Source organism: Palaemon carinicauda, chromosome 6, assembly GCF_036898095.1.
Source record: "Palaemon carinicauda isolate YSFRI2023 chromosome 6, ASM3689809v2, whole genome shotgun sequence".
Classification (NCBI taxonomy): domain Eukaryota; kingdom Metazoa; phylum Arthropoda; class Malacostraca; order Decapoda; family Palaemonidae; genus Palaemon; species Palaemon carinicauda.
In genome coordinates this window covers 68408777-68421277 of record NC_090730.1, presented here as the reverse complement: position 1 = coordinate 68421277, position 12501 = coordinate 68408777, and the positions used below count along the sequence as shown (strand labels likewise).

The following is a 12501-nucleotide window of genomic DNA, read 5'->3' as shown; positions in this document are numbered from 1 at the left end:
TATACACATATATGTATACCTATATATATATATATATATATATATATATATATATATATATATATATATATATATATATATAAATATATATATATATATATATATATATATATATATATATATATATATATATATATATATAAACTGAATGTTCTATACTGTTCATATAGGATATTCAAAGTTTTCTGTATATGTTATTTGCGTTAGGTAATTGATGTTTTTTGTATGTTTATTTTTTTTTTTTTAGTTGAATAACTATTTCTTAACAAAGAAATTTCATAAATATTTAACTACTATTGTTTTAAATACAATTATTTCTTTTTTTTTACAGGAAATTAAAATTAATTTTGCTGAATGGTGTAGATGTAGATTCCTTTCTTTCCGAAGATGGACACACTGCATTAAACTTAGCATCAAAATTATCTGAAGAAGATTGCTTTAAAGTTTCACAATTGTTATTGACACAGGGAGCAAATCCAAATATTAAGTAAGTACTTGCTTTCAAAACACTATGAATTTAAATTGTATCTTGAAAGAAACGTGTTTTGTATTATTAGTATATCATATAATAAACTTTGATAAAAGCAAATTGTAAACGAAATAGAGTAGGCGTATTCATCAAGTAAAGACACTGGATATTCTAAGCAAGAACACTTTTCTATCCAAGAAGAAAAAGATGGGTAAGCTCAAGATTATCTAAAACTAGTTATTTTTATTTAAAATGTGATTTATAGTCTAACTTTCTGCAGGAACAAGTTAGGAGAGAGCAGCGTACATTTAGCAGCGTCAAGAGGATTTTGTAAGGTTTTAGATTTGCTTTTGGTGAATGGAGGAGATCCCATGCTTGGGGATCTCAAAGGACAATCCCCCATTGATCTTGCTTATAAAAACGGCCAAAAGGATGCACTGAATCTTCTCAACAAGGTTCTTGATGAAGAAAACTATGAGGTAGTTGGATATCACAACAACAATGTTGTCTTTTCATTATGTAAGTGGACATTTTGTGTTTGAGTATTTGAATACGAATCGCTGGTTACCTTTTTAAGTAGATGTTGATTTGTAATGTTCATAATGGATAATATAATATCTTTGGAGTTCAGATGATCAGGCCAATTTCCTGTTAGTAATGTGTGTGGAATTCCGTCATGTTCTCTTGAAAGAAAAAACGAGAGAAAAGTAAAAAGTGTCAGTGATAAATTGGGATTTGAAAATCACTTTAAAAACATCTGAGAGACAGCCTCTGCTGGAGCTTTTTATGAGGATCGGTATGGAATTTCGAAGTCAGCCCCATACTAATTTAGCACTTTCAGTGCCTGATAATATGTATTAATCACAGTACAGGTGATAGTTTCAACTGATAGTTTCAACCGATATTAATATATGTTTATCATAATCATCGGTATTCATTTAAAAAAATGAAAACTAGGTATAATTCAATGCTTATGATTTGATGGAGCAAATCAAGTGTGGAACCTTTCCCCAAAAGTTAATCGGCTATGAAAAGGTAAACAAAAGCTTTCATATTGTAACAGGAATTGGGATTTAATATTCAATAAGGTAATTATACTGCAGAGACACACAGTGAGTGTAGGACGGCAGGGGTCTGAGCACTCACCTGGTCGAAGCTTCATGTCAAATTTCTGAAGCTGCTCCAGAGGTACAGAACTTTTGTCATTAAAGTTGTCTTCGTATTTGGTATTATTTTGTTACTTTGCGTATGTAGTTTTTAAGTTTTTGGAAAATTGTGTGCAAGACTCGAAGAGTATGCAGTGTATATGAGATCTGACAATGAGGTGTTATGGAAATGATTTTGACTGGAGCTGATTCATGTACTAATACATTAATTTTTTTCTCTTTGCGGGGAGGAAGAAGGTTCTTTAGAACAACATTGGGAGGGTAACAAGGTTGCTTAATGATGAAATACTTGAAAGTATCTCTAAATGAAAAAGGAGCAAGAAAGCTTCCTCTATTTCACCGGGAGATATCAGATCTCTCATGTTAAGGAGATCTGACCAGTCTCGTGCGCTTATTGATAGGTTAATACTGGTTACTTAGTTAGTATATGGCAGTGTTCTTTAAGGGGGTTGTTCACAGTAAACTAACGAAGGCCAAGGGTCATTAGGACTGTATCTTAGGTTTCAGAAGAAAAGGACACGACCATTCACAGTTAATATTTGTCTTCAAACAATGGAGTGTTTTGAAAACTTTTTTTTTCAATGTTTACGCATTCCATTTACTGGTTCACACTAATGTCCTCTATTGAAGTTGATGAATACATGGCAACGTATGTGGCACTTACATTTCTGGGGACCGGAGTGCTAATTCGTCTCCTGCATCAACTGGTGTGTGCTCTAAGGAAGGATGCGCTAAAGATGGCACAGTGACAAAATTTGACAAAATGGATTGTGGTCGTTTTGAATATACGATTGCGTCTGCTTTTTTTATTTATGAATTATGGTTGCATAAACGTTGGCTAGGAGTTAGTCTCAAATAGTATAGAAGAGTTATACAATACTTTCACAGACCTTGACGAGTGTGGTGACCATTGAAATATGGTTTATTGACAATGAAAAACATTTGTAAATACAGATGACTGTTTAACTAAAAAATTAACATCCCAATTTGTATTTTGGTTGATAAAATTGGCATGAACATTTTTTTCGGTGTAATATAGTTTATCTTTGTGTAACATTGCATTGCCTTGGTATACAATATTTGTTATTACTTAACAATTCTTGAAAGGTGATTGTAAGAAGCTGGAGATATTTTATTAAATGTGTGAGACTTGTTTACTGGAGAGAACAATTTTGTGGATATAGAATTCTTTAAAAGAGCTTTTGATAAGGATTACATCCACATTTTGTATATGATTTGGTCTACAGTGTCACAGAGATGGTTAAAGTTATACAATAAATCTAATATACGAATTATGTTAAATGGTAGCAAGATTATGCATATATTATGTAGCATTAGGTTTATTACGAGTAGATAAACCCTAGTAGTTTATAAGAGTAGAATTAAGCAAATTAGAAGATTATTGTCAGTTTATAAGAATAAGGTTAAGGGAATGAGGTTTACATCAGCATTAGCTTCCAAAATGTGTGAAAGTGAATGTATATGATTGTGAGTAAGTGTATGAATAGTTGGACCATTAAAGGATAAGAAATTTAAATGCTTCCTTATGGTCCCTAGAGCCCTCCATTTCCAGGACAATTAAGTCCTCACAATACTACTCTTGGAGCTGTACTTACAGTGCCTAGCAGTTATATGAGCTCTCCCCTTGCCTCTGTTATAAATCCTATTTTCTTTATAAATAGAAGGTACCACTCAAGTCTAGAGTGGATGTGAATCCTATAGGGACTAAGGGTCTTAGCCATTGGCCTCGCACCCCATAAAATATTAAAAGACCCTTTTAAGAGGTAATAATTGATCTCAAGAGTAAACTAGTCTCAGAGAAGCTTTGAAGGGCAATCAAGCTCATCAGTCGAAAGGAACCTTATGTTTGGTGAAGAGATTATCCGTTCATTCTGGCTGCCTTGTCTTGTTCTTGGGGTAGTGGAAGAAGTGAATTCCTTGGGCCATAGTTCTGGAATGCCATTTATTCTTGGATAGCTTCAAAATTTCTTCCATTTCCAATGACGTCCCAAAGGAAATATGACGTGCTGGAGAATTCTGACATGTTCCCTATTAAGGTGAACATACACATACAGTTTCTCATTGGACTGTCTTTGTTCTAAGAAAAGGGATTTCTTATTCGCCAAGTCAGTGGATTCCATCCCTTCTATTGGACCTTTGACTCAATATATCGACAGTGTTTTCCATATCTTAATTCTTTTTGGTGGAAGACAAAGTTCTAAAGATTGATGGTATAAGGAAAGGAAACTCTTACCTTCCTCTCACATCGGTGGGTTGCTTGGTGTTAAGACATAACCCTGTACACATCCTCTTACCTTGGACGATTGACTGAACTCTAGCCATTATCTACATTTCTATATAAGTGATGAATGGGAATTAACACATTCCGATTTTTTCTTTTAACGCCATTCTGCATGCCACACTCAACAATTATATTAACTATAACCTTTTTCTTATTTTCATCTATACAGCAGTATAATTTTCTTCAGCACTAGTTCGTCAAAAATTCTAATTATTTAGTGATGTGCAGATGTTTCTTGATTGCACTATATACAGTACATACAGAATACTGATTGTTACCATTATGGTATGAATATAATTATACATGAAATCTTGTGGAATTTTATCAGATTTCGTTAAAATATATATTGCTGATTAATTGTAGTTACATGTCTTTTCAGTGAAAGAAGAAGCTGTGGAAATTCTGTGTAATCCTGATGATGAAGCCTTTCCTGAAATAAAAGGAACCCATTCTTCTGATTTAGCTAGTCAGGTAATTCAAATAACTGATAAAGTAATTTTATGACCCTCAGATCTGAATAGTTGCTATACTTGTAATTGTGATGTTCAAATATAACATTGGTGTGATGATTTGTGCTTGTTGAGCTAATTTTATGGTGACAAATATTATGCAGTGGTTAATGGTTCAGTAATAATCTATTCTGACTTTTTTTAGTCATCCAGAATATGTTAACGTTAGTCCTTTCCACTCGATGAGTTAGGAGAAATTATGATACCTTTTCAAACCTTTTAATAAATACACTTGTTAAAAAACATATCACATGTCCACTTTTCTCTGTTTTATTCGGTTCTAATAGACCTGTTATAAATGTAGACGTTAATCTGTTGCTAATTTTGTTTTTCAACATATTTCTAGCCTTTGATCTATTTAGGGTGAATTTCTAATTATTTTTAAAGTGAGCTTTTTAGCTTTATTGGTTCTATAGTAGAGTCTTTTATATACAATTCAGTTCTTACTAACAAAAAAGACTGAACTCTCAAGGTTCATCTGTAGATTACTGTATGGAGAATCTCAAATTATTGCTTTCGGTATTCCTTTGACTGAAGTATCTTGAAGGAATTAGTTTGTCCAAAGTAATGTTTTACTAAGTATGACAAAGAAAAAAAAAATAGATTTGAAAGGTAGGCCTACTAGTTTTAGACGATTTTAGCATAAATCCTCTGTTTTTCCAGCTTGAATTTTCTTTTTTACTACGACTTATACGTTTTCAAATGATAGTCGTCCTTTTCCCCCTAATTATACTATCCTGTCATATATTCATACAAGCTCTAGTTATGTGACACGTTTATTACTTTTTTTATGGAATCCTAACCTGATTAACAAGCTACCGTAACTCATATCGCCGCACTCTCTTTTTACAGAAATGTAGCGAAATGTCCAATCTATCAAAATTGAAGATGACGTGCAGTAATGAAACATTACAGGAAAGTTGCTCAGATTTTTCACTATTATCCATGAGCAGGCTATTGAATTCATTCTGCCTAGAAACTGATTTAAGTAATTCAAATCTTTCTGGCTTGCAAAAAGACACCAAGAGCCAATATTTGGATCTTCTTAAAGGAGAGTTGGCAAATAACACTGAAAGTGATTCTGATACAGACATGTTAGCCTTACAAACTTACCTCAGAAAAAATTTGCTTACGTCCAATGATTTAGGGAAATCAGAAAATACTAATGAATATAGTGACACTGTCTTTGAAAGTACTTATAATGATTTTAATACTGCACAGTCACCTCTGGAAAATGTACCAACTAATGAATTCGACTTTGAACTGAGCTATGCTTTACAGAAGGAAAAAAGTGATAAACAGCAACCCTTAAGTAATGCATATGATAATTATCAACTAAAAAGGGACTTGGATGAAATCTATGCTAGAAGTAGTAATGGGGTACATCATAATGACCATAAACACCAAAAATCGACATATCAGAATTTTGATCAATCCTCCCTCTTCCTATATGAGTCTCAGTCTGAACTTTTGTCTGAAAGCCAATATTCTCTTCCTTCATTTTTAGCCGATGTTGATACAACAGCCCCTTTAAATACAACAAAGCCAGAGGGCTGTAATTCCTTTCAACTACTGAAGGCACCAAAAAAAGTGAAGAAGGAAAACACTTACAAAAAAATTACAAATGTGGACGACTCTGACATTATATTTCAAGAGTCACGTCAGTGTATCAAAGAGGGATTCGAACCTGATACTGGTGGCACGGGAACTGATAAGATTGAAGATGGTGAGATGTCATCTTGGGATATAAGATCTCCCTCATTCAACCTACATAAGGCTGCTTTGAAAGCTTCATGTAATGAATCATCCTGTAGCGACTATGGAAATTCATATATATATGAACATCGTGAGAAGGTGAAATATTTATTTGCGAAGCACATGGACAAAGAAAGAAATTTAGAAATGATTCATTCTAATACAATTGGAAGTTATGGCTCAGGGAGATCATCTGTGTCCATGGGAAGCACTGTCAAGAGCTTTGTTGGCTTGATGAAAGAATTCCTGTATGAGGACTTGGACGAGGGAATTTCCTTCATAGAGAGGAGGTGTCTAACATCGGAGCATTCTGATAGGTAGGAAAGTACAGCAGGTCTCCTCTCATTTTTTTTTTTTATATTCTCTTAAGTGCATTAAGATATTACTTAAAATATGGGCTCAAATCAGAATTTGTCTTAAAATACTCCAGATCTGTAACCATGAAAGTATTATATTATAGTGGCATAAACCTGTACAGTTTTTACTACAAAGTTTGGACTTTTTAAAATTTGGACATTTGGGAGACTTCTTTTTGAGTTTAAAATGATGCATAAAATTTGTAATTATAGAAAATTATTTTTCTTGTTTTAAGAATTATAAGCTTAATCTATATGGGCGAGTCAAATCCTCGAAGGGATTTCCCAAAACTAAAATTATTTTTCAGTTTATTTATCTTCTTAGGTCTAATATGTCGTAACCAAACTTTTTACAGGGCCGTATTCTATACACTCCCACATCCGATCAGTCAGCAGCATGACACCAGAACTTTTGGCATTCTATCTATACCTAATGGTTAATTGAGACTACGTTTTACCTAGGTCTTAAGTGTACTTTTCTCGGTATTTCATCTTGCATTGAGAAGTAATTCAATAATTTTTTATTGACCAACTACTGATATACACGTTGTCCTAGAAAATAAATCCTTAATGTATGTCCTAAATACCAATCTCCAACTAATTGCAGTTAATCCAGTTAAACCATCACTAATCACAACTTCTCCATCTCTTGATTGATTGATTGATTGATTTGAAGTTCTCTGGCATCCTGATATCGAAGGTCATTGACGCCAATTTTCCATCTCTCGAACGTACATTTTGGGTTGCTGAATCCTTTAATAGAGATCTAGCAAAAAAATTATGCATAGTGCACATTATGGGGCATGGAGTCTAATCCTAACAAAACTAAAAGTATGATTGTAAGTAGGTCGAGGACAATTGCTCCTCAAACTCTGGATCTCAGCATTGATATTGTTCTTTTAACTTTGCATGTCTCTTAAAATTTTAGGTGTGATTCTCGACAACAGATTTACTTTTGAAAAACACATAAGGTGTGACTTTTTTCCATTCCACGAAGAATTGCCTTATTGAGGAAGTCTTTTAAGATTCTCAGTGATCAGTCTATTCTGAAGAAGTGTTTTAATTCTTTTAATCTACCTTGTTTCGAGTATTATTCTCCTGCCTGGTCTTCAGCTGCTGATTCTCATCGTAATTTGTTGTATAGGAACTTGCGGTCAATTAAATTTCTTATTCCTGATCAAGATCGTCGTTCAATTAGTTTGTCACCATCGCTCAATTAGTTTGCTATGCATGTTGCATAAGACTTGTCATAATGCTGACCATCCTTTACATACACATCATCCCGGACAGTACCAATCTGTTCGTAATAATTGGTATGCAGGTTATCCTAATAGTCAGGCCTTCTCCATCATGAGGCCCAATACTACACAGTATTCTAGAAGTTTTATTCCGGCTATGACCAAGTTGTGGAATGATCTCCCTATTCAAGTAGTTGAATCGGTAGAACTTCACAAAAGTTCAAACTTGGAGCGAATATTTTTATTTTGAACAGACTGACATAAGTTTCTTTAGGCTATAGTAAAGATCTCTTTGTTACTGTTCTTGAAACATTTTTTTTCTTTTCATATAGTTCGCAGGTATTTATTTCCCTATTTCCTTTTCCCACTGGGCTATATTTTTCTGTTGGAACCTGTGGGCTTATAGCATCCTGCTTTTCCAACTAGGGTTGTTGCTTGGCTAGTGACAGCAACAATAATAATGGGTATTTTGAGTAGTCAAGAAATTTCCTGTTTAGGTAGAAAGATATCTTTATTTCGGGGGGCTTATATTGTTTCCTCTTAAGAGTTTTATGCTTTTCTTTGGAAAGATTACTTTAAATGTAGCTCTGTTTCTGGGTGAATAATAATGTCAAAAGTATGAAAGGAAACTTAACTGCTATGCAGATCTGAAGAAATAAAGAGGCACCGTATGTGTCAAGCGAAAAGGAGGAAACATTGATTATCAGACTGGTTAAGTTTCCACAAACCACAAGATAGATTTTCACTCTACCTTAGGTCACGTGTGCTCATAGCACTTAATACCAAAACACCTAGGAGAACAGCGACGAGTAGTCTTTATCGAAACATTTTACTGCACTGAAAATATCTATCTATGCCATGTCCGCGACGTGGGCTGTCAATTACCTCCACCTGGTCCTGTCTCCAGCTCTCCAGCTGTTTCATTTACATCCTCCAGTAAGATGTCCAAAAACTTTTCCCTTTGCTGGCCTCTTGCTCTTCTTCCCTCTATCTTCCCCTTAAGGCACAAAAGTTCGATCGGTTTTCTTCTTATCACATGTCCAAGAAATTCTATCTGCCTCTTTCTCATTACTTGTAGAAGCGATCTCTCCTGATTCAATCTTCTCAATACCTCCACATTTGTTACTCTTAGTCTATGGGATCTTCAACATTCTTCTGTAAAACCATAATTCAGCTGCATTTATTCTATATTTCAAGTTCTTGTTTAATGTCCATGTCTCTGAGCCTCAAGTAAGTGTGAACCATACATAGTTTTTCAGTGCTCTAACTCAAGTCTAAATCCCTATCCTTCTGTTTGTCCACAGGGATTTCATAATGTAAAGGCGGTTTTTGCCATTAGTATTCGTTTTTATATTTCTTTATTATCTTGCATCATGTGTTATTAATTTGCTTAGCTATACAAAGCTATTTGTCGGTTTTATTATTGCTTAGTCCATTATGATGTTGCAATTTTTAGGTTCCAAATATTTTGATGCTATTGCCAATTCGTTTTCTTTATGTTGATTTTTAGTCCCATGTTCTCACTCTCACTTTTTACTATATCAAGAAGTGTTTGCAGTTTATCTTCTGAATCATTTATTATCATAGCGTCATCTGCAAATCTAATTATTTATATTTTCTCCTTCAACTCTTATTCCTTTCATTCCTGATATACTTCTCATCATCATTTCTCCATGTATATAGAGAGAAGAGGTCTGGTGACATTACACATCCTTGTCTTACTCTTCGTTTTATTTCTATCCATGGCATTAAATTATTCTCGATGTTAACTGTAGCTTTCTGACTGCAATAAATTTTTGTAATTAGCAGAATGTCCTTGCCGTCAATATTTAAGCTCTGAAATGTCTATAAGTTGGGAGTGTCTAACTTTATCAAATGCCATTTCATAGTCTATGAAACACACAAAATCATCTTTCTGTATCGCAGTTGCCCTCTCTGTTAACATGTGCATGTGGAATATTGTATTTCTGGTACCATTCCCTTCTGTAAATCCATATTGTTCTTCTACAACTTCTCATTTTATTTTACTTTTCATTCTAGTTAATACTACTCTTAATATAATTTTTTTCTTTATGCTCAGAAAGCTGATGGTCCTGTGTAAACTGCACTCTATGGCATTTGGTTTCTTGGAGATAGTAATAAAGATGGACCTACATCTCTTTTCGAATGCATTTTGCGTTATATTTTATGTTTGCCAATTCTATTAAATCTTTCTTAGTCCAAAATTCCCACTTGCCAGTAGCATTTCTGTTGTTTCCCCATCATGGCTAAGGCTTTTGCCTTTATTTCATTAAATCTACTATTTCTTCTTCTAGTAATTCTGGCCCATTCATTGGATTATGCGGTCTAAGTCTATCACCTTTATCATCCTCAAAAAGAACCTTCACATATGCTTCCCAATGTTTGAGAACATCCTCCATCTCCATCAACAATACCCTCTCCTTATTCTTAATCACATTTCCTCTTATTTCTCTTTCTTCCAATCATTTCTCTTATTTTCTTGTGCATACTCTATCTATGATTTCTTTCTAATTCCTCTACTTCTTCCCACTGTTCATTTATCCAGTTTTCCTTTGCTGTGTTACATTCCTGTCTAATTTGTAAATCTAGTTCCTAATATCTTTGAGGACTTCCTTCTTTGTTTTTCTTTTTATTCCATATTCCAAGTATATCTTCAGGCATCCAATTCTGACGTCGTCGTCTTTCCTGTTTGGGTATTAGATCTTTAGTTGTTTCTTTTAGGGCTGTTTGCAGGATTCTCTGTCTCTGTGCAGCCCTTCCTCCTCCTCCTCCTCCTCCAGTGGTTCTTCTCTGTTCAGTACCTCATACCTGTTTGACACTTCAATTCTATATAATTCTTTTAGTTGTTGGTCTGTTAGTAGCAGTTTTACTTGTCAGATTTGCTTTTTCAGACTTTGTTTGCTTAAAGGTGATGTCCTCGGTCACAGTGTATCGGTTACAGTGCTACTGTCAGATGGTTTTGCCCATCAGCCAAGATGGGTCACCTGGGTGTGGCTGATATAGTACACTTATATCTATTTGAAGCCACATCCGAGAGCTGGGTAGTCAGGGGTGACCAGGTTTTTGTAGCCACCCGTTTCTGGATGCGGCTGCTAACAAATCCAAGGAACTACGCCAGCTTCCTGGCCCACTATACCCTTTTTTTTTATCATAATTAAATACCATATGACATATTCTATACCTTAAATTCGTGCAAACTAACCATGATCTATAGAAAAATTTAGGCATTTAACTAATGTAAGCGATTTTAAAACCTATAATATATTGAGCAATGGATATTTGTGAATGCTTGCAGCGTCTTTCTTTTTCAACAGCTTCAGAACAACTAGTAGCACCCTTTCTTCAGACATTAACGTAACTGCTAAACAGATTCAACAAAATATGTACACCGAAGTCAAACCAGAAACCGGAAAAGCAGGTATGAATAATATTTGTTATTTGCCTTCATCCGAATAAATCATTATGATTATTTTTTAGATTTGATTGGGTTTCCGCATATGTTTACTATTAATGGTTTTATCTCTACCTCCATTTCCTACGAATAATTGATAGCTTGGAGTGCTTTCCCACCACTATCATAAAATTGTAAAAAAAGATATCTTTATTGTCCTGCTTCTGTCATCTCAATAATTTTTGTCAGACTTCTATTCTTTTTGTTGGATTTTCATCTCCACCTTGTACAAAATGCATTCAAACTGTGACATCATTTTAATCACCAATACAGGAATAATTTTGTGGAAAAAAAAAAAAACGAAAATTAGTAGTGGTGGTGTGCAGACGTGCAAGATAAGGTTGAGTTCTCCTCATCTGAGCAATTAAGCCATCGATACTATTTCTCGGTGAAATTAGTTCTGTTCTAAATGGAAAACCACGAAAAAGAAACAGGTGATAATATACTTGCATTATACCTGAAAAATATGGATTTTATTTGTCCCACATGTGAATCTGTTAAGGAAAATATAAAAATGGGATAGGATATGATTGTTGAGAGAATTAGCCTCTCAAAAATCCGTCCTTTAGATGTCATCAGTGATATCAATATAAAGTTAATGAATGATCTGGTTGTTGTAAGCGTATTAATGGATAGTAGTTCACAAAGAAGATATGACAAAAAATACAAGATGACACTAGGATAAGAATGGAACTGGGTAGCGGGATAAATTTATTGTTAAGCGTGAAGCTACAAAGGCTTAATGAGATGCCACGGGAAAAACCAAATGGTGATTTAACAGAGGAAATTGGGATAGAAGGAAATTAAAGATAAAAAACAATTATTGGCCCAGATTTTGATCAATTGTTTCAAAGTTAATGCTATAAGTTTGAAGACGATAGCAATGTTGAGAAATATCAGAATAGAAGCCCTGATTTATGTAGATTATATAATGTTCCCCAGTAATAGGAAAAAACAAAAGCAACTGCCGAAGTTTGAAAGAACTAAAGAAATTTGTTTTTAGCACCAATCCACAAAAGTCAGTGGTGTTAGTAATAAGACACAGAAAAGAAGTTAAAAATTTTAACGTGGTCGTTAGAAATGGAAAGATAGAAATAGTTAAAAAATATAAATACTTTGGCGAACGGTACTCAGAAAAGGGAGAACAGGGTCTTAGCATAAGCAAAAGGGAAGCAAAAATAGAATACATCGTGCAAGTAGTTAGGAAGAATGGAGACTGTAACAGTGTAGATTT

The 12501-nt window shown here is 34.1% G+C and overlaps 1 protein-coding gene across 1 annotated transcript in view; it reads left to right on the top strand.

The window, feature by feature from the left end:
- LOC137643059 (uncharacterized) overlaps positions 1-12501 on the top strand; it is a 47666-nt gene that overhangs the window by 5939 nt on the left and 29226 nt on the right. Inside the window, exons 2-6 of the mRNA XM_068375906.1 lie at positions 332-487; positions 750-988; positions 4317-4408; positions 5299-6518; positions 11131-11234. Of these exons, the coding sequence (XP_068232007.1) occupies positions 332-487; positions 750-988; positions 4317-4408; positions 5299-6518; positions 11131-11234 (1811 nt within the window). The remainder of the gene's footprint in view (positions 1-331; positions 488-749; positions 989-4316; positions 4409-5298; positions 6519-11130; positions 11235-12501) is intronic.